Consider the following 25,928-nt stretch of genomic DNA (forward strand, 5'->3'; position numbering starts at 1 on the left):
TTGGACTGCTGTAGGTCAGGTTTTCTAACTGCTGTGAGCCATCACAGCAGCTGGACTCCAACTCTGCCAATTCCCTTCCCAGATCAGCCTGCTGGCTCTGTTCCTCCTTTTAACACGGAAGTGACTGAGACTTCCATAGTCATCACCTGGACACCTGCCCCAAGGATTGGTTTCAAGGTAGGAGAAATCAAGGCTCGTATTTCCTTTTCCTCTTGCTTCATCGTGGCAGGGAGGGCAGATTAAGGTGGTTTCTTACAGTCTGCAGTGAAGATTGGAGCACAAGGGGAAGGGGTTCAAAAGACCTGCTGCTTACAGGGGGTGGGTTTAGGTGGCAGAGGTCAGTGCAGTCGTGGGGCTTCAGGTGAAGTTCATCTGAAACACAGGCTACAGGTTTAACAGCTGGTGTGTGGCTTTAGGGCCCACAATGCTCATGTGGGATGATAAATCAGGATGCTGATGGTTAGCTGGGATAGGAGCGTTTGAGACTGAAAAGCAAACGTGTCTTCCCTGCAGCTGGGGGTGCGGCCGAGCCAGGGCGGGGAGGCTCCGCGGGAGGTGATCTCGGACTCCGGCAGCATCGTCATCTCCGGGCTGACCCCCGGCGTGGAGTACACCTACAGCCTGACAGTGCTGATGGACGGCCAGGAGAGGGAGACCCCCATCGTCCGCAGGGTGACCACACGTACGGCACACTTGCTACTTGCTTTTCCACGATTGCTCCCTCTCTCACTTGCTCCCCCTGCGCTCCCCGTGCTGTCTCACGGCAGCCCTGTCCTCCAGCTGTGGTTCGTTTGATACATCAGTGGCAGTAGCACTGTCCCCTGTAGTGCAGGGCCTCAACTTCAGGAGAATACTTGTAGCTAATCCCCAAGGGTGAGGGTGTAATGGGGGGAGAAGGGGTGCTGAGCTGGCAGGATTCCCAGTGCCACCACTGACCTGTTTGTCTGGACGCTTGCAGCACTGGCTCCACCGACCCGCCTGCGCCTCAAGTCCAGTCCTGACACTGGGATCCTGATTGTCTCCTGGGATAGAAGCACATCTCCAGGTAACTGTGTGAACTCACGCTGTGCTCAAACCTGTTGTAGCAGAATGCTGATGTTTGTTCTCTGGTGCCTTGCTGTTCAGTAAGGAGGCTTCGATGGAAAACTTGTTGTTGAGGAATTTAAGAAAAAATGTTCATATTTCTAGATATATTCAAGGATATAATTAACAATTAACAACAGTTTGCCATAGCACTCTTAGCATTTAACACTGAAGGTAACTTATTATTTTGGAGTTTGAACGTGTTCAAATATTTCAGCAGTTTTAAGAATTTGAAGGATTTAAAAAAATAGTGATTTAAAAATAGTCCAGGGGAGGGAAGCAAAATGCACCACAAACATTTTGGAAGTGACAGATGAGTTTGTGTTGTTGAGAGTAAGTATGGAAGTTCTGACAGTGTTCAGGGTGAAATCTTCTCCCACGGTAGCTGATGGGAGCTGTACAATTGATTTCCATAAATGGAGGATTGAATGCTTTTTCAAACCCATCTCTGTCTGTAGCTGAATCTCTTCTTGACAAGTCACGAGACTTTCAGTTTGGTGAGGAGTTGAAACGCTGTGAGAATGGCACGGCTGCCTCCGGGGAAGCTCATTTTGGGGTGCCTGACAAAGCAACCTCTTGCCTGCTGGGCTCGGGGTGGCAAAATCACTTGCAAAATATCACGTGTTTGCCTCAGTTGTTGTGCTGAGCCCCGATGTAAACGAGCTCAGCAGGAGGTCACTGACATGGCCTCTCTGTATTTCAGGCATCAGCGGGTACCGTGTGACCACCACCCCCACCAACGGGCAGCAGGGCTCTACCTTGGAGGAGGTCGTGGGGGCAGATCAGACCACCTGCACCTTTGAAAACCTGAACCCTGGTGTGGAGTACAATGTCAGCGTCTACTCAGTCAAGGATGACCAGGAGAGTGTCCCCATCTCTGAAACCATCACTCCAGGTAAGTAAGGAAAGGATGAGCAGCAGGTTTAGCTACTCAAAGTCCAGTGGCTGAGCCCAAGAGCTCTGCATTGCACAACTCCTCCTAGTCTGATGACAGAGGGCTTAGGCTTTACATTGAGCCTCAAGAAGCAGAATAGCCAAGCACCAGCGTGTGACAGAGCAGTTCTTACACGCCTGTACTCTGCGTGGGCAGCTATGCTGTCTCTCACAGGGTGGTGGCAAAGAGGAGGATCTGGTTTATCCTCACGCTGAGCAAGAGAGCAGCAGAGACTTGGCTTAGCCCTGAGGTGCCCCATCATCTGGAGCACAGCTGGTGAGAACAGGAAGGAGGTGAGCAGAGTGGGAAGCGAGCACAGGAGAAATTCTGGCAGCAACAGTGACAGAAGATCACTTGAGCACAGTGGAGAGGAAAGCCAGGATTGAAAGGGCTGTCACCATAGCAGTTCTGGGACACAGATGGGTGTGTACCACCTCACATGGTGTGCTGAGATGACTGCAGAAACCACCTTTGTAGCCACCACAGTAGCAAAATCAATGTGCATCTCCCACAATGGTTTCATTTCATTTTCCTGTGTGAGGGGCTTTGTGTGTTTTTGTTTGTGCTCAGCCCTGAAATGATGGCAGCTACTGTGTTTGCTTGCTCTTATAACACTGCTTTAAAATTTCCACGCTTCACTGAAGTGCTGTGTGCTCCCCAGGGGGGAACTAATACTGTGATACTTCATAATTAAAGCAGTAATAGTTTTAGCCCTCTGCCATCTTCTGGTGGGGGGAAAGCTAAGAATGTGTGTCTCTGGCTTTTAGCACTCTTGAAAGGTGATATGGTACATGCATTCCAAGTGGATAAACCATAATCTTACAGAAAACTGGCATTTTTTTTTTTGCATCAATTCCGTAAAATAAGTATTTTCCTTGAAAGGCATTAAAATAGAACATAACCAATACTATTAAAACAATATTTGTGTCCCGTAATTCCTTTTCAAGCTAACTTGAAACGATCCAACAGAATGGATACCAAGTCCTGCATCTTTGACTCACCTACTGGTGTCTGATCCTGAGTGAGGAAAAGCATCCATTAGTTCCCACTTGACTTCAGGATCACCCTGCTGAAGTTCCACAGCCAAATCCTGTGGCTTAAATCAATACCCATGCACTGACTTGAGCAACTGAGGGTTGGGCCACTGTCAATTAAAGATGCATCTGCCCAATTCCCTGCTCAGTTCTGTTGGTCCTAACACGCAGGAAATGAGCACCTTTAATAATAATAATATCAATAGAGGAAACAGTCACAGCTGTGCTTGTTTTCCCTACAGAAATTTAGGCAGTATCTGGAAGGTCATTCAGTGGCTCAGATCTGAGATTTTCAACAATTTAGCCAACAATATCAGGCTCTTGGCCACAGCATGTGCTGGCCATAACCTCTGAATATGGGGACGTTGTCACTCTGACAGGATTCTTATCACCTGAAGGTCGTTTTTAACCATTTACCATCTTTCCAAGAAAGTATTTTATTACTCACTGTTCACTATCATCTGTTTTTAGCACAGATATTGCAGCAGGTAGTGGTAAGTAGAACTTGAGGAGTTCTGGGCCAGATCCTCAAGCCATTACAGGGGTTTGAGGCTTTTCTTTCCCTAGTCCAGTATAAGTGGTTCAGACAGTGGATGATCTACCCTGAAACTTTGATGGCTCTCCCTAGCTGAAGGTCTAGTCTGATTTAGCCCCTTCAAATGAGTTTATATTTTTATGATCCCAGTGATAAAAGTTAGACTCACCATTGGAAAAAGACAAGAATTCTAGAGGGTCAGTCAACTGTTATTTCACAGTTGTTGTTTTATTTATACATTAATAGACTTGGATCTCTTGTAGTCTACCTATTAAAAAAAAATAAAGGGGGCTATGTTTTTTCTGTTTTTATTTTCATCAGAAAATGCTGGGTCTTTATGGCTCATCATTGCTCAGAGTAGATTTGTTGCAAGTTAAGTGCCTCTCGTAGGGCTTTTTGAAAATTGTTATCTCTATAAAGTGGAAACACATTATCTGAGGGTTTGAGCTTCTGTTTGCCTGGGGAAGCAGCTGGAGACTGCATTGCAGGATAAATATTAAAAGACAAAATGAAAAAAAAAAAAAAAAAAAGGAAAAAGCAAAACAACCAAAACCTAAAAAACCCACCAGAAACCCTCCTTTCCCCCCGGCCCCCAAGAGAAATTCTGCATATCACCTCAATTGCTCCCAAAGGTCTGTCAATGTTAATAGTGATGAACACTGCTTTTTTCTCCCTTGTCTTTCTTTGCCTCTGTGTGTCTCTGCCTTTCCCATTTGCTCTTTAACTCATTAGAGGTGCCCCAACTCACTGACCTAAGCTTTGTTGACATAACTGACTCGAGCATCGGCCTGAGGTGGACCCCGTTAAATGCCTCCACCATTATCGGGTACCGCATCACAGTAGTTGCAGCAGGAGAGAGTGTCCCTATTTTTGAAGATTTTGTGGACTCCTCAGTAGGATACTACACAGTGACAGGCCTGGAGCCGGGCATTGATTACGACATCAGTGTAATCACACTCATTAATGGCGGAGAGAGCGCCCCCACCACTCTGACACAGCAAACGGGTGAATCTTGAAAACTTCCGTGTTTTGGGACGTGGGCGGTGTTCCATGCTGGCACTGGCTGTTGGGATGATGGGGCTTTGTCCAAAGAGGCACTGAGCCACTCGGTGTGGGCACGCCAGACAGACCCAGCTGGCCGCTTTCTCCGAATGGCAGCTGGGGATGGATATGTGCTGCTCACTTTCTGAATTGGAGGCATTTCAATACCGTGAATGGCTGCAGACTTGCCAGGCTCATTCACCTTCTGCTCTTCAGATTTCCCAGATCCAGCTGGAATCGAGCCTGTGTGTTCACCAGCCTTTAAAACCGTGATTCCCCAAAATAAGAGTACCGAAGGGCAGACACGCCCTCCAGCTGTCTGAGCTTCCAGCAGTCCATTTCTGTAGTGGCCTCACTCTTTCCACAATGCCCCAAGGGGTGCAGATGGACACCACTCCCTGAGGACATGCCAGTGACAGCCATGCCACACTGTCGAGGGTCTCTATAGTGCATGAGCAGAGGGCAAGCTGGAAACTGGTTCTTGCATGAAATCCTGATGTGTTTGAAATTCCTGAGGCTGTAAATCCTTCGACGTGAGTAGAAGTAGAGTCATAGGAAATTAGTGATATACCCTCTCCTCTCCTGTGTGTGCATGTATGGATTCTAGATGAGATTACTTTTCCATCTGTAAGCTGCTGTGTGGCAACTTTAAACCTCTCTTGGCACCACACCTGTGATATGAAATCCAGCTGCTAGAAGTGCATTACTGAAACTTGCTACCTTGTTTTCAAATTAGCCCCACGGGGTACATTTAAGGTATCAGGAATTGCCAAGAGGTTAAAGCAGCCTGACAGTAGTACAGACACATTTTTCTCTTAACAGTAGTGGAACCAAGTGTAGTCTAGAAGTCTGTTTGCATGAGTCTGGTGCAGTAGTCAGTAGCCTGTTGTGCATGAGATACTTTCTGTGGTGATTCCCTGAATGTGCACCTTGCCCGACTGTTATAAATCAGAGGACTGAGCTAGGTTTGGTCTCTGCTGTGTAGCTGTGCCTCCTCCCACTGATCTCCGCTTCACTAACGTGGGGCCCGATACCATGAGAGTGACGTGGACTGCCCCGACTTCCATCGTGCTGAGCAGTTTCCTGGTGCGTTACTCCCCCGCCAAGAAGGAGGACGACGTTGCGGAGGTGACAGTTTCACCCTCAGACAGCATGGTGATCTTAACAAGTAAGTGGGTTACTGATGGAAGTCAAGCAAATATAAGAGGCCCCTTATCGTAAAATCATAAAATTTTTAAGGTTGGGAAGGACCTCATTGAGTCAAACCATGAACCCAGCACCACATTGCTCCCCACCATGCCGTGCCCCCAAGTGCCACATCCACACACCCTCTGAACACTTCCAGGATGGTGACTCCACACCTGACCAGCCTTTCTGTAAAGAAATTTTTCCTAATATCCAACCTTGACCTCCCCTGGCGTGACTTGAGGCCTTTTCTTCTTGTCTGTAACTTGTTACCTGGGAGAAGAGACCAACCCCCACCTTGCTACCCCCTCCCTTCAAGTACTTGTAGAGATTGAAGGTCCACATGACACAAGAGGAGGCAAAAGAAAAGTTGCTTACTCTAAATTCTCAGCTGGTCTAAGCTGATGTCTCGAGTAGCATCATACAAACTCACACTGAATGGGCTTTGGCCTCTTGCTTTACCCAGGTTAAAGCCAAACCACAGGAAAGCTTTTTCCTCTCAATCCAAGGACAATGATGAATCAGGCTCTTGGGCAATTGCATTGATTTGCAGCCTGGTTAGGTATTAAGAGTAAATACATATTATTCACCTGGTTTGCCAAGGACTTGCAGTGCAGAGGTTCAGGGAGATGATCAGAATGTGCAAAAGGTCGTTGCTCCTTTTGGCTTTGTATGCTCAGACCAGAAAATACATATTGTTTGGAACCTAACAGGACACGTCAGCAAAATGGGGGCATTTTAAAAAAGTTGACATTAATTTTTGGTGCAAAAGCTGTGTTGTATTTAAAGTTGGACCTTTTTCTTTTTTTCCTCTACCGTGGAATCAGGTTGGTTGAGTGAGAGACAATACCCACTTTCAGGATAAGAAACCAAATCTGGGGCTTATCTGAGATCCAATAGCTGTGTTGGAAATCCTTGGCCCTGTTCCAGTTTATATCAGCTGAAGCTTTGGCCTGGTGCATAACTAAACTACGAGATAACTAGATGGGACCTTGTAGAAAAAAAATTGCTTCCAGTCAGTCTCCACAAACTGATGAAGCAATGATACAGAATTCCATGCTCCTTCAGGCTAAAGCATTGCAGGCAACTGTAATACTAATAAAATAACAGGCTTAAAGTTTTGACTGTCCTGGAGGCTCAGGTCTTTCATCAAGCAAAACCTGATTGCCTCTCTTAAGAAATACAGTTAAAATGGTGTAGGTTGAACAACTTGTAGCTGTTGGCAAAGAAATATGTCTAAATCCCTGTTCTTAAACTCCACAGACCTGCTCCCTGGTACTGAATATCTGGTGAAAGTCTACAGTGTTTCTGAGCAACATGAGAGTGCACCTCTTTATGGAATCCAGAAAACAGGTAATTGGATGCATCCCAAGACATCCTTAATGCCATCCTTTTAGAATTCATTAATGGGACGTCTTAACTATATTTTGTGTGTTGCCACCTCACTGATGGTGGCAACACACACAAAAACATCATCAGCTAGATGATCATCAAGTGATAATCATCAACGGCAGTGCAGATGCACATCTTGGGGGACACTAGGGAATTCTGTGTTTTTTGTCTGAGAAAACACTGTTTTTAAATTGTAGACCCTGGTGTGAATGTACCCTGAGAACAAGCCAGGCAGAGCGTGTTGTATCTGTCACTGAGCCTGTCTTGTTCCGTAACTCTGTAGCAGAGTTTGCTGGTCCTGTGCATTGTTTCTCACAGTGCTCTCTGTGTGTGCCACTTTTCCTGCTGTCTCATTCCAGCTCTTATTTATCTCACTTGGATCCTGCACGGGTATTTGTTGAGTTCCACAGCTCAGTAGCATTTGGTTTCTTACCTGGCAGCGTCACGGTACGGAGCTTAAGGAAACACGGCAGTTATTATGATGAGTCTCTTGTCTCTTTGCAACACCCAGGTCTCGATTCCCCCACCGGCCTTGACTTCTCGGATATAACTGCCAACTCCTTCACCGTGCACTGGATTGCTCCACGTGCCACCATCACAGGCTACAGGATCCGGTACCAGCCGGAGCAGGGCGGGGGCAGGCCCAAGGAGGACCGAGTGCCCCCCTCCCGGAACTCCATCACCCTCACCAACCTGCTGCCGGGCACCGAGTACGTGGTCAGCGTCATCGCCATCAGCGGCCGGGAGGAGAGCATGCCCCTGGTGGGCCAGCAAACCACGGGTGAGCTTGACAGAATGCTGCCTGAAAACTTACAGTGAGGGTTCTGAGTGTCCTCTGGTGAAGGAGTCGCTGTTAAACCAGGTCCTTCCTACCCACTGGTGAAACTGCACTCATGAGGAAGCACATGGGATGCTGAGGTAGGGCATGGTTTATAAAAAGGCAGGAGGACCCATGACACTTTCAGACCAAGTCAGACCAATAGTTAGCAGAACTATTTCCATTAAATCTTGTCCAATGCCAGGTGATTTTTCACCAGATACATCACTTGTGAGTGTGTGCACAGCGCCAAAAGACACACAGATGAGTAGCAGAGGAGCACGTCAGGCTAGGTGGAGTATGTAGCTGATGTGAGGTGTGTTTAAACTCTCCTTTCAATTCTCTGTTTTTCTAGTGTCTGATGTTCCAAGGGACTTGCAAGTCGCCCCTGCCGGCCCGACCAGCCTCGTGCTTTCCTGGGATGCTCCTGCAGTGACAGTGAGATACTACCGAATCACGTATGGTGAAACAGGTGAGGGCAGGTGGCTACAGTCAGGCACAGCCCAGGAACTCTGTCCTGAGGCCTTAGAAAGCCACAGCAAATAAAAAAGGCACTTTGGCCGTAGCAGACATAGAGGTGTCTTTTTTGAAGAAGAGCAAATAATTTTTTGTCTACCAAAACCAAAAAGCATCTGGAGCACTCTAGTGATTTGAGAGGTGGTTCTGTGTACATACTTCATTCTTTCCCTTGGGATCTCTGAAAAGGACTTTGACCCAACAACCATTGAAATCAGCAGGGTCCTGCCTTCAATTTGATGCATACTGGATTGTCCTGCTTTCTGTAACGATTTAAAATGTGTACTTTAGAGATCCATTGCATTTGTCTCTCCACCCTGCTATTCCTAGGTGGAAGCAGCCCTGTGCAGGAGTTTACGGTGCCTGGCACCATGTCTACTGCCACCATCAATGGTGTCAAACCTGGTGTGGAGTACACCATCACCATGTATGCTGTAACTGGCCGTGGAGACAGCCCTGCCAGCAGCAAGCCAGTCACCGTCACCTACAAAACAGGTGAGACCTCACCGAACCAAACAAGACACAAAAAACCCCCAAAACCCTATAGCTTTGTGCTGGCTTATCCCCCCGAGAGTGTGGCCGATCCCTGGTTTCTTTGAGAAGTCACGGGCTGTGTTTTGGGCCCATCAGTTGCAGGGGAGCCACAGATCTTGGTGCCACAGCATGATAATGACATGACACGGAAAGGGATTGTGGGCTTGGAGGAGGGAGGTCCTGTGGAGTCCAAATAGGGATACAAGCAATATTTGACTACTCCTGTTGGGCTTTCACATTGTAGAGTCACTGCTGGCCTAACACTAGTGCTTCTGGTGCACTGTGATCCTGATAAGACCTGACTTTCTCACTCTGAGACTGTCATCTCACTCCTGATTCAGATATAACCTAATCCTACTCCTGCTGTAGGTGCAGATAAAGGCATTTAGTAGCCTTTAAAACAGCAAAAATCCTCAGCTAGCATTGATTCGAGGTCAGTCACCCCCACATCATGGTTAAAGCTTTTTACGGTCTGGGCTAGCATGAGGGACAAATAAGTAGAAACAGGTATTTTCTAAGAAGTGCAGCCTAGAAAAGGAAGAGCAGAGTAAAATTCAGCCAGGAGACAACAGTGAGGGGAGGGTTTCCTTCACCAACATATTCAGAAAAAATATTTCTATTGCCTAGAAATAGACACACCATCCCAGCTGCAAGTCACCGACGTCCAGGACAACAGCATCAGCATCAGGTGGCTGCCTTCAACATCTCCAGTCACAGGGTATCGGGTGACAGCTGTCCCCAAGAAAGGACACGGGCCCACAAAAACTAAAAACGTCCCTGCAGGTAAGAGCACACGTCATCTTCCCCAGATCTGTAAGAATGCAAGACTTGGACACTAAAATCTGTCTCCTGCTTGTAGCTTTTCTTGCCATCCTGCTGCCTTCAGCTGGGTCTCGTTCAGAAGAAGCTAGGGCAGATTTTTTTGCCCCAAAAGCTTCATATTTCTCTGACACCACTGGGCTGCAAGGGATTATTCTTGGCAACCTTGGTGTCTCTGAAAGGCACCTGCATTTCAAAGAAATGCCATTGGGTTTTGTAGCACCCAGCAAAAAGCTTCCTCTGAAATCCTTCTGAAGGTCACACAACGTGACCCTTGGTCGTAGCATGGACTCACTTACACACACTACAGGCTTGAGCTCGTTACTGTGGAACCTGCCAGGTCAGCCCTTGGGAACACAGTGCATTTTGTGGGATCAGCAGAGGTTAGCACTCCAGGATGCTTGTGATGCAGCTGGAGTTGTCTTGTCCCAGACAGTGATGAAAGCTGTGTTGTACCTCCTGTGCTAACCTGCTTTTTCAGCTCTGGGGCCTTTGAGCAGGTGCCTTGCTGTGCCCTTCAGAGCAGCAGGGTGCAAGCTGGAGGCAAACTCGGTTTGTCAATCCCATCTTGTTTTAATGACATTTATTCACGGTACAGCTTTTACCTTCAAGGTTACTTAGAGGGCAGTTCTTTGCTGTTCTTTCTAATGCTGTTTTTTTTTTTTTCCTGCCAGATCAAACTCAGGTCACTATTGAAGGTCTGCAGCCCACAGTGGAGTACATGGTCAGTGTCTACGCTCAGAACCAGAACGGGGAGAGCCTGCCCTTGGTTGAGACAGCCGTCACCAGTACGTATTTCACTTCACAGGGGCAAAACAAGTGTTGTCTGTCAATGTCTGAACCTCCCATGCAGCACCACATTCCCAGGGAAAGCAAAAGGCAGGGGCCTCCTCTCCAGGAGAACGCAAGGTGGTCTGCCCTGTGAGAAGTACTGTGCACCTGAAGTTGCAGATGCTGGCACAAAACACGGTCCCTCTGCCCTCAAGCACCGGCAAAATGCAATTTCTTGCCCCCTCGAAATGCTGCGCTTCTGATTTTCTTTCACTAAAGCCACAAAGTCTTTTGGGGTTTCGTTTGCCATCAGCCAATCAGTGGGTAAAATGTGCAAAGATCTCCTTTGAGGAGCTAGGTGGCAAAGGTGATTGCTCCTGAGGGACTGGGCTGGGCTTGGGAGCCCTTGCCCTGTGTGAAGAAGTAAGGGAAACCACAGGAGTTGTGTCATGAACTTGGGATGAGGCACTGCAGAGGAAAGGGAAGGCCAGTCCTGGAATTATTGTGTCTGCCTGGACTCTGGCCCCAGAGGACACAAGAGGGAACATGTGACTCAGGGATATCTCTGATGTGAAGTTCCTTTTTAGGGACACCTCTGGGCTAGGGAGTTGCCTGCATGTTAGTCCCTCTCTCAGGCTTGTATTCAAAACTGTAACTCAGCCCCAAATGTTACAGAATTGTCCTAAAGGCAACAGGAGCTACTCCATAGCCTTGCAGAGATGGGAAGAGAGTCCCCATCAATTTCAAACCAACAAACTCCTGGACAAAAATCACCTTTGCCGACTAGAAAACGTAGAAAATCAAAGATTATTATACTATGGCAAATAAGGAAGTTGAAACCTTGTAGAAAAGCATAATTTTGATCCAATATAAAAATAATATACCAGATCCTTCCATTTTGTGTAACAAGTGGGTATGTTTCTGTGGTAGCCACTCCAGGCTTCTGTGAACAAGGCTCACTTACCCTGCTATCTAGCACTGAAATCCCACCTTGCTGGGAAAATCTGATTAATTGGTCTAATTGGGAAGTGTGCCTGGCACCCAGTGGCACCTGTGGACATTCCCTGTGCACTCAATACAAAACTGAAAAATTTGTTCCCAACTGATTTTTAAAATATAATATACCGAGTAATTTCTTGATCAGTGTGTTAATTGGGTATTAATTTATGAAAGAAAACAGTGGGGCTGATTCTCCTTGGGCTGGCACTTTGCACAGCAGCTTACAGCAGTGCAGCATAAACCCAAACTCACTGAGTCAGGTGGGCTCTCTGGCTGCCTTCAGCACTAACAACCATGGGAGAAATGGGTCTGAAAAATTCCCATTTCTTTCTTTTTCTCTTGTCCATCCGCTCTAAGGTAGCTTAATGCTGTTAGAGTTGCCTAAAAGGTGTTTTGGGGCCAAAGAGACTCAAAAATAGGTAAGGATCGGTGTCCTGGCTGCTTTGAAGGTGGCAATGCAGATCCTTTTGGTTTCAGCAAGGCCAGGATCGCCTTCCTGCTGTCTGGCACACCCCAAACTCAGCCTCACGGGTGTAAGCACGTGTGCAAGGTGCAGCACAGAGGAGAATCAAGTACCCCCTTGCCACGCAAAACTGAAAACTGCTTTGCATGTGATGGAAATGCTTTTTATTTTGCTCGCACACGACCTGCTTTTTATCACGTAACCTCTTACCGTTAATTTGCCTAACAGACATTGACCGCCCTAAAGGACTAACATTCACTGAGGTGGATGTTGATTCCATCAAAATTGCTTGGGAAAGCCCGCAGGGGCAAGTCACCAGGTACAGGGTGACCTACTCAAGCCCTGAGGATGGAATCCATGAGCTATTGCCGGCCCCAGGGGGCGAAGAAGACACTGCTGAGCTGCATGGCCTCAGGCCAGGTTCTGAATACACTATCAGTATCGTTGCCATTTACGATGACATGGAGAGCCTGCCCCTCACTGGGACCCAGTCCACAGGTACACCTTCCACTACCCCCAGCAGGCCATGGCAGCAGGGGCTTCTGCCCCTTTGGGGAATGTGTGCTTCCATGTGCACCTGGAAACCTCCTGGGCAGCCCAGGGGGTGTGATTGCTCTGGAGATGTGGCTCAGTTGGTGCCAGGGAGCTGGTTGTGAGCAGGGTCAGCCTGCAGACACACTGGAGAAGGAAAGAAAGACAGCAGGATTAAAGGAGTAGACTCCAGAGAACAGAGGGATGTGTGTCAAGTGGTGTCCTGTCCCTTGTCAAGGAGCCTAATCCGTGGTGACCCGCCCTCTCACAACACTCTTGGTCTTGCCTTTGGGACATGGGGCACCTGCAGTCAGAGGTAGTTGCCAGCAACAGAGAGATGAGGGCAGCTTTCCTCCCCCAGGGATCTTGCTGTTGGAGGGGACCAAAGATCAGCAGGGAGAGCTAGAAGGTGCCCAAACCCTCAGGTCCCACAGAGCCTCCAGCTCCTTCACTGGCACTGCCCTCAGGACCATGGCCCACGTGCACGCCCGCACCCTGTGCTCACATCACCTCCACAAGGAGAGGGCATGCTCCGTTCTGGAGAGTCCCTTCTGTGCCAGACTGATCCCAGCCCATGGAGAATGCATCAAAAATTCCTTTGTGAGAAAGGAAAAGGAAGCTAATTGCTTGCAGTAAAATTGCTTCCAGCAATATGGAATCCATTGCTAAGCTTCCAGCATTACCAGATGCGACTTTATTACACAGGTAGCACCTGTGTAATAAAGGTCTGCTGTTCATTTGTGGATGAAAAGTTGGTGCTATAATTCCAGGGGTGGAATGAAGGCAGTGTTTGCCAGTGTACAGATTGCTGTGCTAAACTGCAGCAAAGTGCTGTATTGATGAAACAGCTGGCTGACTACCTGCCAGAAATGCAAATCTAGGACTTCTTCAAACCCACTCGCTGTGGTTTACCTTTTGTGGGCTGTTCAAAAGCATACTTGAAGTCATTCAGGACTTTGCATTGACTCTCAGGGGGCTTTAGAGCTCTGAGCAAAGCAAGAAGGGAGAATTGTTCTTTATTTCCACTCTATAAAACTGGAAAACTTCACAGCAATGTGGTGTAGTGGGCACTGTGGTAAGGGATATGTTTCCTCTGTTTACAGCCCATGGATTACCAACAGTAAGGCAGGAAAACACTTCAATGGATGCTCCTTCTTTTATGCAAACATTTATTTATAAGGATATCAGATGTGTTAGCTCATGAACAGGCTCTTGTGTGATGAGCCTTATGGCCACCACAGCTCTGCTTTTCCATTGCCTTGCTCTCTGTGTAGTAATTTACACTTGTGTAAGTGGCTGTAAAATGCTTCCCCTCTACATTTGCAGTATTTTGATATCCTCTCTGCAATTCCTGAGCCTGCTTCCTACTTACTTTTGTAAATCACCAGGAACAGATAGGGGCAAGTGAAGCAGGACTAAGCTATGAGCTGTGGGCTGAGAAGCAGAGACTGGTGGAATAATTAAACCAGCCTGGCCTACTGTAGATTTAAGCATCTCCCAAAGCCTAGAGGTTATATCATAGCAAATGTCATTGCTCTCTTAACTTCGGGGCCTGAGGCATCGATATCTCCTTATTTCTGCTGGAAAGTGTTACGTAGATTTGAGAATCTCCTCCTGAATACCCTGTCCCCTTCCACGGTGCTTTATGCCTGTGCTTGCAGAAGGCACACCACTTTCCCGGCCCAAACCTGTCTCACGTTCAGGAGAGCAGACTGTTTTCTCCAAGGCTGTCTTTTTTAAGCTAACCGTGTGCCAATCTGGATTTTTGCAGCAATTCCGCCTCCAACAAACCTGAGGTTCACTCAGGTGACCCCCACCAGCCTCACCGTCAACTGGAACGCGCCCAACGTTCGCCTCACTGGCTACCGAGTCAGAGTGAACCCCAAGGAAAAGACTGGGCCCATGAAAGAAATCAACCTTTCCCCAGACAGTACATCTGCAGTCGTGTCTGGACTGATGGTAATTTTTTTCTTTGGGTTGGGAGGAGGAGGTTTGGGAGAACTTGAAGCGATTGCCAATTCCTGGGTCAGGGACTTCAGTTGGAGCAGAACGTTACAACTCCTGAGGGTCTGACTGAAGCTGATGGCTGGTCAGACTGCAACTACTCCTCACTGTAGTTTTGTGAAAGGCGAGTAATTGGCCTGCTGGATCTGCATTCTTCCCCATCTCCCAGCACAGAGAGACTGGATGCCTTAATCAAATGCAAATTACCAGGTTCACAATCAAGAGTAACCCAGTAAAATGCTTTTACTCGTCTCTCACAAAAGAGGTCAAATAAAGGGATCTGAGGCAGAGGATTTCAAGCTGTGATACGAGAGCTCTGGCAGTCTCTTTCCTATTTTTAAGACATCTGCAAAATGTAAGTTAAAAACGCAGGTCTTTTGTGAGTAGGCTTAAATTTGCTATATAGCCATCTTCTCCACTGGAAACATTTCAGGAGTTCCTGAACTGGAAAAGGTTGAAAATCACTGCTTTTATGGCTCCTGCAATCTTAAAAAGCTACTGATCTGTTTTTAAGGAGTTTTATGAATCATTTTCAAAAATGAGCCTTAAAAAACATTCTAATCTAAGTGGACTCATGGTCTGATGGAGTCAAGGACAAAAAAGCCACGCTGTAACTTCCACCATTCTTTTATTCACAGCAAGAGCCACCTTATCATCGTAAATGGCATCCATTAGCCCTGGGAAAAATAGGAGGGAAATTAGGGTTTTTTCCTGAAGAATCAGCTTTGAAGCACAGATTCCAAGATGAGGGATGACAAATAAGATTTTTCTGGGATTTCTTCTGCTCCTGAGTGTGCTCATGTGTGCTACTCGTATTACCAACAGCACTATCAGGGTCCATGTCTCCTGTTTTATTACAGCTGGAAATAATTAGAATTATCCCATCAATCCATCCCTGATTTGAGTTACTTTAAGGTTTCATGCTTCAGTGACTGACAAATGTGGTTCCACCAAACCCTGAAGAAGGGCAGGAGCATTTCCACCGTGCCAGGTCCTTCTCCCAACGCTGTGTAACCTTGTCCATTCCAGGTAGCAACCAAGTATGAAGTGAGTGTGTATGCCCTGAAGGACTCCCTGACCAGCCGGCCAGCCCAGGGCGTGGTCACCACTCTGGAGAGTAAGTAGTGACCTCCCCCGGTGACCAGTTAGTCCTGTGTGGGTGCAGAGGCCGGGATCCTGCTCTGTGTCAGAAGTGGGCGCTGTACAAAGCTCCACAAGCACTTGGCTGGCAGGATTCACGGTCCCCACCGTACTGACAGGACATGTTTTCCTCCTGGTGCAGATGTTAGTCCCCCTCGCAGGCCCCGTGTGACAGATGCCACCGAGACAACCATCACCATTACCTGGAGAACCAAGACTGAGACCATCACTGGTTTCCTGGTTGAAGCTGTTCCAGCCGGTGGCCAGAACCCTATCCAAAGGACCATCAGCCCTGAAGTCAGGAGTTACACTATCACTGGTAAGGGGGGGCTTCTGCAGGTGCAGGGCCTACCAGGGGCATATCAGATTCTTGGACTGTAATTGAATTTCCTTGAGGAGAAATACTACAGGAACAAAAGGAGGGAAAAAATACGAGTTATAAAGACTAGTCTCCAAGAAGAGGTTGTTAAAGACCTTCTGATGGATTAGCTAACATTTATGTTTCATTTTAGGCTTGCAGCCTGGCACCGACTACAAGATCTACCTTTACACTCTGAACGAGAATGCACGCAGCTCTCCAGTAGTACTTGATGCCTCCACTGGTAATGATCTTGTCTGACTTTTCTCCTCATGTTAACACATAGTACCACATATGATCTATTAGAAGTTGCCTCTATCTGATCACATTCCGTGTTTACTGTGACTTAGAGCGATATATTTTACTCCTGAGTTTGAGAAGGGTGTCGAGCAGATAGTAAAGAATCTGCTGGTCTTTGCTGCGCTTGACTTGTTTCCTTTTGTTTTCCCCCAGCTATCGATGCTCCTTCTAACCTGCGCTTCCTTACAACCACAAGCAACTCCCTCCTGGCTACCTGGCAGCCTCCCCGAGCCAAGATCACCGGCTACATCATCAGATATGAGAAACCCGGCTCGCCCGTCAAGGAGGTTCTGCCTCGCCCTCGGCCTGGCACCACCGAGGCCACTATTACTGGTAAGTGTCTGTTTTGTCTGGGAGCTCTTCACCTGGAACACCTAAATTTGAAGAGAAAGGGAAGGGGAAGGCAGAATTATAAAATGTTTTGGTGGTCAACTGATAGTAAGAGACAGTTTTGTTCCCTTATGGTGGTTTCCAGTGCCAGACGGTGGTTTTGTGACCACACGTGTCCTACAAACACATTACACTTCACTGATCATTCAGCCACCCTGACTGAACAACCCAGATGATCGTTTCTACTGTCACCACAGTTGTCATCCTGTCAAGGAAAACAGGCCCTGACTGTGGCACCCTGCCAGTCACACCTGCTGGACTCGTTATGTTTGGGTCTGTGATCCCAGCTGATGTGGTCAGATTTCAAACTTGCTCTGAGAACCAGGAGGCTGAGCTCTCTGTCCTGCCCTGAAAACCTCAGATCCAAAATGCACATACCCTACTGTAGCCATACCCACCTCTCATGCTGCCTCAGATCTCACACGTAATCATAAGAGAAAAGCAACTCTTCAGATTAGGATGGTTTCATGTCCTTCCTCCCTCCCTAGGTTTGGAACCAGGCACTGAATACATCATCTACATCATTGCTGTGAAGAACTCTCAGAAGAGCGAACCGCTGGTTGGCAGAAAAAGAACAGGTAAGACAAAGCTGTGGATTGCTGTGTGCCAACGGGAGATGCTGTTTTCCAGTTGCAGAGTGCAATGTCAGGACTGAAATGATAATAGTTTTTAAAATATCCTGTTCACCCATGCCATGTCTTTTCTGTTGAGTCAAATAGGCTTTGTAAGAAGGTTTTTCTTTATAGGATGCAGGAGGTAACGATTCTGAAATTACAATAACTGCATTTAGCTGTGCTTGAACACTAAGAACAGAACAATGTGCTTGGTGCTGGATTCTTGCCTGGGTACCTACTTGATAATGAAATTAGAGGTGACGCTCACATTACTGCCTCCCACATGATGGCATCAAATGCAGAATCCATTCATTTGTTGCCTGTTGCATTTCTTTACTCTGCAACCTTCACAGTATGAGACTGAGATGTCTGTAGTGAGCAAAATACCTGCTAGGTATTTAAATGTGACCAAGGAGCTAATTTCTTCCTGCACACCAGTGATTCCTCTTAAACTGATAACCTGTGACTATCATCTGTAATCATGTGTGATAATTTATTCTCAATCTGAGCAGCGGTGGTGGCTTCTTTGGGTTGCAATGTTCAAAACTGTTGCTCAGCTGTATAAAAATTTCGTGCTGACACACTTCTTATGCCTGAATGTATGAGAGATGTACATATATTTATATGGTATATATATAGAGAGAGAAATTAACTTTACAGGTCATAAAAAGTGTGTTGCATGCTGGGATGATTGCTAATATTTGCTGCTTGGAGCGGTGTGCAGCACCCACCGCAGCTGTTTAATTTGCCACTGTTGATTTGCACGCTTTGCTTTACGGCTCCAACCTTTCTTTGGCCAGATGACCTCCCCACCTTGATTACCAGACCACACCCCAACCAGCCCGACATCCTGGACGTGCCTTCCATCGACGAGGGGACCCCCTACCTCACAAACAACAGGTATGACAATGGAAACGGTATCCAACTTCCAGGCACCTCTGGGCACCCGCAGACAGTAGGACACCAGGGCCAGCAGGTCTTCTTTGAGGAGCACGGCTACAGGCGGCCCGTGCCCACCACAGCCACTCCCCTCAGGCCGGGGTCGAGGCGGCCGCTGCCCAGCGTGGACGAGGCCATCGAGATCCCGGGGTACCAGGTGCCCATCATCGTGGAGCCCTCCTACCCTCACTCCCGCGGGCCCCGGCGCAACGACACCGCCGGCCAGGAAGCTCTCTCTCAGACCACCATCTCCTGGAGGCCGCTGCTGGAGAGCTCCGAGTACATCATCTCCTGCCAGCCCGTCAGCCAGGACGAGGACACGCTGCAGGTAACTGCGCTGGCTGGGCAGAGCCTCGCCTGGGCCAGTGAATTCTCTCAGGAGAGCAGTCCCTTGGCTGTGCTGAGGCAGTGGCAGTCGGAATTAGCTCGAAGAGTCTGTTTTAACACATAGCTGAGACCAGGAAGGATAAATGCCTCCCTCCTCTCCTTCGTGGAAAAGGCTACAGGACAAAACTGCTAAACCAGAAAGCCTTGAAATGCTGTCAGCACCAACATTTCACCAGGGAAGAGGGCAGTCAGGGAGCTGAGTGGGAGTTTCAAAGACTGAGGTGCTGCTTCTCCAAGCCAGAGACTCCTCCTATGTGTCCCTTGGTTTCTGTCTCCCTGGAATGGCAGTAATAACATACCCCTCATGATCTAGAGTCCACAGTAGCCAAGTTTAACTTGGTATGAAGTTCTCAGAACATCTAAGGGGAATGGTCTGGCTCCAAGACAGTCATACAGTTCAGCCTATACACTGTCTTTCCTGTGAGAGAGGCAGCACCTAAAGAGTGTTCACTCCTCCCTTTCCAGTGACCTGGCATTGTCTCTTCTTGCAGTTCAGGGTTCCTGGCACTTCTTCCAGTGCCACGCTCACGGGTCTTACAAGGGGGGCCACCTACAACATCATCGTGGAAGCCCTGAAGGATCACCGGAGGCAGAAGGTGCTGGAGGAGGTGGTCACAGTTGGCAATACCGGTAAGGAAAAGCCTTACAGAGTTTGGGTGAACCTGTGCTGTCCCTGCCTCATTTCCCTTACCCAAGGCAGCCTACCTGGTGCCCAGGCTTGAGAGTTCAGAAAGGAAACCTTTCCTGGTAAGGAGAGTTTATAGCAGGACACTGGGACAAGTGATTTGTGAGGTCCACTGGTTTGGGATAACAGACGCACTCACTGTGGGACCAGAGCTATTCTGATGTGCTGTCTAATCACAAACAATGTGCTTTGATGCTCCACAAACTCCTTAAGAGAGAGACTAAGAGAGCTGGTATTTGCTGCTCTTGAAGGGCGTCTGGGATCGTGGCTGGAGTCGCAGATTCCTGCCCGGCTGCTTATCTGCCCTGTCAGCCACTTCCCACTGCTGCTGTTATCCAGCAGGCCTGTAGACCATCTCAAAGGCAGGGCTAGCAGCAGGGCAGGCTGCCCACACAGATGCTGATTAAGCACCAACAGGCAGCATTTAGAAGCCATGTGACCAACCACAAGTACTTGTGGTCTGAGACAGCACTTCCCTCAGCTGGAGAACCCAGAGCCCACACACCCCCCCTGTGGGACCTGGGGCTGCTCAACAGCCCTCTTCTCCTCCTGTGTGTATTTTGAGGTCAAAAAGAAGAGGAGGAGAGGACAGGAGAAGAGGAAGTGAAGAGATAAGAGTTTATTTTCTCCATCCATTCAGTCACTCCATGCAGCTTCCTCCTGCCTCCACCTCCCTTGGAAATAAGGCTGGTTTTCTGCTTTCAGCACCCCAGTCTGCCCAAAACCATTAACTTCATCATCACACACTGAACTGGTGGTTGTAAAACACCCCCCTGCCAGTCAGGGCACACACCTAAGGTGAAAAATCACTGTCCAACAGCATGGTCTGCTCTCCTTCTCCCATCCACTTGCCAAGAGCTGGAACCTGCAGCGCCCCAAAAAAGTGCACATGCACCTCCCAACCCCCTGCTGTTCCCCAGCATCTGATAGTATATTCCTTGTAAAAGCAGGAATCAGATTTGCAGGGTCAGACTGTTGCTCTCCAGCAGCAGATGCAGAAACTCTCACTTGCTTGAGACTTGGCAAATGAAAGTGAAAATAGCCTTCATGCCAATTTTTTTTTTTTTTTTAATCATTCAACTGCTGTGGCACATGCAAATAGAAAATGAATCCCAGGGAGTCTGGACTGCTGACAGAACCATCAAGTGCATGCCCATGGGGCAGCTCCATTACTGCCAGGGGATTGTAAGAAGAAAAAAAATTGTCTATTCAGTGAAAATCGTTCTGTGTTCCAGTAGTTCTGTTGCTGAGTGTGATGAGCGTTTCTTCTCTTTTTGTTGCAGTGTCTGAAGGACTAAACCAGCCAGCTGATGACACCTGCTTCGATACTTACACGGGCTCCTTCTATTCCATTGGCGAGGAATGGGAACGCTTATCCGAAACCGGCTTTAAGCTCTGGTGCCAGTGTTTAGGCTTTGGCAGTGGCCATTTCAGATGTGATTCTTCTAGTGAGTAGCTTGCTCTTAACCATCCCTCTCTCCAATCCAGTCTCCCTGAGCACTAGTGGCATGTTTGACAGAACCAGCCTGATCCAAACATGAGGTGAAGGAATGTGGAATCTGAAGTATTTAAACCCAAGCAGCGTTTTGCATCGTGGGAAGTGCTGGCAAACTTTGGTTGTCTCTGACCTGCCATTCACTGCACCAGCAGTGATGGATATTGTACTGATACATTAATTTTCACCCAAGTTAAATGTTTTATTTTCCCTACCCTTGCCAGGCAAGGTAATATGTAAAAGTGAGACTGGCAAGACACCCTAGTGACAGTGTCTGAGTAACCGTTTGAAACAACAGCTTTGAATATCAAGTTGAGGTCGGATCTTCATCTCCTGACTGTACACATTGTTACAGTGGGCCAGACAGAAGTGGCGTGGATGTCAGTGGGTGTTACAGCCAGTCTGGTTTGCTCTGCAGGCAGCCTTTGCAAAGCATCTTGCAAAAACCAGTTTTCTAATTTTCCAACGCTTCTGCCCAGGGCACTAAGTTTTATTCTTCGCAGGACTGTGGTTTACATGGAAAATTGTCAGACTTGATGTAAGGGAATGGAACAAAAGTCTGTGATTAAGCAGTTTAACACAACACATACCCAACTAATTGAAATTAGGCTTTTCAGCTGTGGGATAAGCTCAGCGAAGAGGATATTTCTGCAATTTGCATAGGCTCAGAGGAGTGACTGCAGGAAAGACTCTTATTTTACAGGATTAATATTTATATTTCATTATTTGATACACATGGCTTACCCACTGTGTCTTGCAGCCTCTGTGATACAGTTTATACTGGGTGTTTGCTCATAAAAAGAGTATTTAAAACATTTTTCTATCCCTTCCTGCCCCATGTCTGTTAAATCCCCTTTCATTTCTCCTCCTTCCCTGTTAACCAACCCTCCTCTCCCCACTCTTTGTCACATCCTACCTACTCATTTCCTCCTGGGGACTTACATGAGGTGAAAAGATTCCTTCTCCTGCCCTTTGGTTGGCCCATGAGACAATGCCAAGCTGTTTCCCTCCTGCTGTGCCACTGCAGCAGGTGGGATAACTCCTGCCTCTTGTTGCTCTGCCTCCCCCAGAGTGGTGCCACGACAATGGAGTGAACTACAAGATTGGGGAGAAGTGGGACCGGCAAGGGGAGAACGGGCAGATGATGAGCTGCACCTGCCTGGGCAATGGAAAAGGAGAATTCAAGTGTGAACCTCGTAAGTCTCTTTGTGATGTTCATTTGAGTTCCTGTTCAGGAAATGTCAGCATCTCAGGCCTGTGCCCATCAACTTTTGGCCCTGCCGTGGGGGCAAGCACAATATCAGCGTGTCTGATTCAGGCTGAGCTGGTGACACCAATCTGTTCTCACTAGGGCTGAAGGAATAAATCAGCCCAATTCCTGAGCTTGAAAAGAAGAAAACCCTTCTCTTGTGAGCTCAGGTCACAGGCACACTGCCTGTGGCCCTGGAGCTGCCCACCAGGGACACGTCACTGCACTGAGTGCTGTGGATCACCCCAGGTGGACTCCTCTGCAGGGCCTGTGGCTTGAAGCTCCTCTGGACTTCATGCTGGGATTTAAAGTGCATTGCTCTTGTGAGGGCAATAGCCTCATGTTCTAGTTAAAAGTGTCTGAAGAGCTGTAAAAGGACTGCTGTTCCCCTGCCCACCCGTGAGCCTCTGATGAGAGCACTGGCCGTGGGTTCCCCTCTCATCACCAACTGCTCTGAGAACGCTTAAAGCCAAGCACAGGCCCCACAGTGAGCTCTGCCTGTTCCTCCACAGATGAGACCACGTGCTATGACGATGGGAAGATGTACCAGGTTGGAGAGCAGTGGCAGAAGGAGTACTTTGGGGCCATCTGCTCCTGCACTTGTTACGGAGGACAGCAGGTAAGGAGCAGGGATGGGACAAGCTGAACGTAGGGAATGGAGAGAGAGGCTGTGCTGGAGTGCAGTTCTAAGACTGCTGGGTTTTAGGTCATGGAAAGGGCCAAAACAGGCCTATATAAGAAAAATAATTAATAGGAGAGCTTAAGTATTTGCTGCATGGTATAAGATGGGAGCAGCCTCACTGGTGTTGGTGGCTCTGTAGGCGCATGTAGGAGTGTGGATGAATTAATAGCTTTACGCTGAAGGATGGTAGATCTAGATTAGATATTAGGAAGGAATTCTTCCCTCAGAGGGTTGTGAGGCCCTGGCACAGGTTGCCCAGAGAAGCTGGGGCTGCCCCATCCCTGGAAGTGTTCAAGGCCAGGTTGGACAGGGCTTGGAGCAACCTGGGATAGTGGAAGGTGTTGCTGCCTGTGGCAGGGGTTTGGAATGAGATGATCTTTAAGGTCCCTTCCAAGCCAACCCATTCAGTGATTCTCTGAGTCCTGGCAGCTCCTTGCCCCCCTACCAGTGGGGTCTGACGGGTACGTTGTGTCCTTGCAGGGCTGGCGCTGTGACAACTGCCGCAGACCCAGCGTGGAGGTGGCCCCCGAGGGCTCTGCTGGCCACACCTACACACAGTTTACACAGAGATACCACCAGGCCACGAACACCGTGAGTACCCTTTCCTTCTCTGCCCTGTGTTACCGTGAGCCTGGTGTCTGGCACAGCTCTGGGGGGTCCGTGCAGAGCCGAGGGTGAGAGCAGCTCCGGCTTCTGCTCGGCCAGGGGTGCATGAGGGCACTGAGCCAGCCAGCACTGCACAGCACATCTGCATGAGCCCCCCCCACCCCTCCACACACACTGAGCGCAGGATCCGGTTGCATGCTCCGAGGTGGTAGTGCATGGAGAGATTCCCAAGCCTTCCCTTGCTGCCGTGAGCCGACCGCGCGCTTTGCGCTGGGAAAAGCGAACAGCGACGATTCCCAGCCCAAAGCGCGGCAGGGCCGTGTCCGTCCTCCCGGGATGGAGCACTAACCAATTTCCTTCCCTCCCGACAGAACGTCAACTGCCCCATTGAGTGTTTCATGCCCTTAGATGTACAGGCAGACACACAGCAGCCACGGGGAAAGTAACAGCGAGCGACACTCCCGGCGGCAATGGCAACAGACAAACCAAAGCATAAATACCCATGTGCCACGGTCACCACCCAAACTGGAGGGATGCTAGCAAATCTGCATCTTCTGAGAATGGCCCTCTGCTCTGGAGCCATTTTCCCAGCTTAAGCTCAACTCACAGCTTCTCCAAGCGCCACTCTTGGAGTGTTTCAGACTTTTCTCATGATTGATAGCGATTGTCTTGGTTCTGCCCAAGGTGTTGAATGCCAGTCAATATTTTCAAATTTAAAGGAGGGAAAAAAAAAAAAAAAAAAAAAGGAGGGGGAGAGGTGCTAAATCACGAATTTGGTGGGGGATCAAAATATTGAGGATGAGGGAGGGTGTAGAAATTCAAGGTTCCCATGCTATGCAAAGAACATTTGAGTACAACATTACTGAGGTTTAGGGATAGGAAAGTCCACCAAACACTTCTGCTTTCACATAAGCGTGCAGCCAGCAATAAGATAGGAACAGCAAATCCAATCACTGTGATATTTAAAATATGCACAGTCCTAATCCTTTCTCGATGATCCTAGTATTTTTCTAGCTGTATCTTTATATCTCATACTGTTATTTATCAGTTTTGTTCCCCTGACCTTCAAGTGTTTTTATATGGGAATAAAATGTACTGAGGACACTTAGTATGCAGTTGACAAAGAGGAATTTGGTGTAATTATGATCAGTGATTATTTTTATACTGTAAGTGCCAAAGCTTTACTACTGTGGAAAAGAAAAAAAAACAACTCTTTTAATAAAAAGATTTACAAACCAGACATATAGTTTAAGTGATTCTCTCTGCTACCATGGAATTTAGGATGAAGATGATTATGCAGAGCGGGATTATGCAGAACGGGATTATTCTGAGCGGGATTATTCAGAGCTGGAGTAACAGTGCCTTGACACAAGATGGAACAAACGCCCCAAGGAAGCATGAAGTAAACCTCAAGAGAATATTGGTAGAGCAGCTCGTTAATTAAAGGCTTGCAGCTGCACCCCCTGCCCCTGTAGAGCGCAAAGACAGTGAGTAGGTCCAGGCTTGCTTTGGGGCAACAGCGGGAAGGGGGGGAAAGGAAAACAGTCCCTGCTTTGCACATGAACTGAGGTAGAGATGGTCCTAATCCAGCCAGACACCTTCATACCTGGAATTAAATAAGCTTTCAGTGGTTGAGTTGCCAAAAGGAGCGAGACCGTCCCAACCTGTGACGTTGATGTGTTCAAGGATTCAGAGCCCAGCAGGGGACAGGCACCACCCGTGTCCCTGCCTGTGCCTTGGGGGCTCCTTTCCCATCTCCTGTGCTTCTACCTCATGGGACGGGGAGGGAGGTGAATGAAACTCCCCTCCACACCCTTTTTAAAACAAAGCCAGTCTTCTTTAGAGCAAACCAAGTCAGCAGTGAGTCCCTTTTGCTTGTGCTGCCGCTGCTGCCCCTGCCTGTCCAGCCTTTGCAAACGCAGAGCCGGGGCAGGGAAGGTCCTGCCGCGATCGCTCAGCCCCGTTCCCGCCCCGCTGCACACGCACTGTACTGCTCAGGGCAGGGGATTCTCTGCATTCACCGAATAAAGCATCACGTGAAAAGAGAATCTGGCTCCTTGACATGAGAAACACACCTGCCAGGTGCCTTCGGGGATTGCTGTTCATAGAACAACCCAAACATTTACAGAGCGTGGTGATTGCAGCAGCAATCAGCTCTGTCCCACTACTCTTCCAGAGCCAAATGAGCCCCTAAAATACAGGAAATCTAAAACTGCCTAGACAGAGAGGCACAGAAGAATACTTTCCCATTAAACTAGATTGCTATTTGGTTTTCCCAAGTGAGAGCTACATATTTTGGACCAGAGACAAATTGCAAACTTTATAGTCACTTTGTCACTAATTCATTCATTCACACACAGGAATTGCCCAGCAGAAAAGGAGTCATAATCCACCTCATCTCTGCGCTCCAGTGTCACAGCTCTTG

At 48.1% G+C, this 25,928-nt stretch overlaps 1 protein-coding gene across 6 annotated transcripts in view; it reads left to right on the top strand.

Annotated features, from left to right (window-relative positions):
* The window catches only part of FN1 (fibronectin 1), a 52,805-nt gene extending 27,248 nt beyond the window's left edge, over nucleotides 1–25,557 (top strand). The window contains exons 21-46 of one of the 6 annotated variants that reach the window (XM_027890360.1): nucleotides 83–177; nucleotides 514–682; nucleotides 959–1,045; nucleotides 1,787–1,978; nucleotides 4,319–4,591; nucleotides 5,613–5,795; nucleotides 7,076–7,165; nucleotides 7,716–7,985; nucleotides 8,377–8,493; nucleotides 8,868–9,032; nucleotides 9,699–9,854; nucleotides 10,565–10,678; nucleotides 12,352–12,621; nucleotides 14,426–14,613; nucleotides 15,688–15,775; nucleotides 15,941–16,117; nucleotides 16,311–16,400; nucleotides 16,610–16,789; nucleotides 17,335–17,424; nucleotides 18,261–18,727; nucleotides 19,278–19,416; nucleotides 20,755–20,919; nucleotides 22,037–22,162; nucleotides 22,728–22,834; nucleotides 23,378–23,488; nucleotides 23,875–24,743. In XM_027890360.1, coding sequence (XP_027746161.1) covers nucleotides 83–177; nucleotides 514–682; nucleotides 959–1,045; nucleotides 1,787–1,978; nucleotides 4,319–4,591; nucleotides 5,613–5,795; nucleotides 7,076–7,165; nucleotides 7,716–7,985; nucleotides 8,377–8,493; nucleotides 8,868–9,032; nucleotides 9,699–9,854; nucleotides 10,565–10,678; nucleotides 12,352–12,621; nucleotides 14,426–14,613; nucleotides 15,688–15,775; nucleotides 15,941–16,117; nucleotides 16,311–16,400; nucleotides 16,610–16,789; nucleotides 17,335–17,424; nucleotides 18,261–18,727; nucleotides 19,278–19,416; nucleotides 20,755–20,919; nucleotides 22,037–22,162; nucleotides 22,728–22,834; nucleotides 23,378–23,488; nucleotides 23,875–23,949 — 4,184 coding nt within the window. In that variant the 3' untranslated portion in view covers nucleotides 23,950–24,743. Of the gene's footprint in view, nucleotides 1–82; nucleotides 178–513; nucleotides 683–958; nucleotides 1,046–1,786; nucleotides 1,979–4,318; nucleotides 4,592–5,612; nucleotides 5,796–7,075; nucleotides 7,166–7,715; nucleotides 7,986–8,376; nucleotides 8,494–8,867; nucleotides 9,033–9,698; nucleotides 9,855–10,564; nucleotides 10,679–12,351; nucleotides 12,622–14,425; nucleotides 14,614–15,687; nucleotides 15,776–15,940; nucleotides 16,118–16,310; nucleotides 16,401–16,609; nucleotides 16,790–17,334; nucleotides 17,425–18,260; nucleotides 18,728–19,277; nucleotides 19,417–20,754; nucleotides 20,920–22,036; nucleotides 22,163–22,727; nucleotides 22,835–23,377; nucleotides 23,489–23,874; nucleotides 24,744–24,784 lie in introns of those variants that run through there. The other 5 variants (XM_027890358.1, XM_027890356.1, XM_027890355.1 and 2 more) reach the window with 5 other exon arrangements.
* Nucleotides 25,558–25,928: the final 371 nt, after the last annotated feature.

The sequence above is a fragment of the Empidonax traillii genome, unplaced genomic scaffold, assembly GCF_003031625.1.
Source record: "Empidonax traillii isolate 1590-97213 ecotype Southwest subspecies unplaced genomic scaffold, ASM303162v1 scaffold284:size1552100, whole genome shotgun sequence".
NCBI classification, from domain to species: domain Eukaryota; kingdom Metazoa; phylum Chordata; class Aves; order Passeriformes; family Tyrannidae; genus Empidonax; species Empidonax traillii.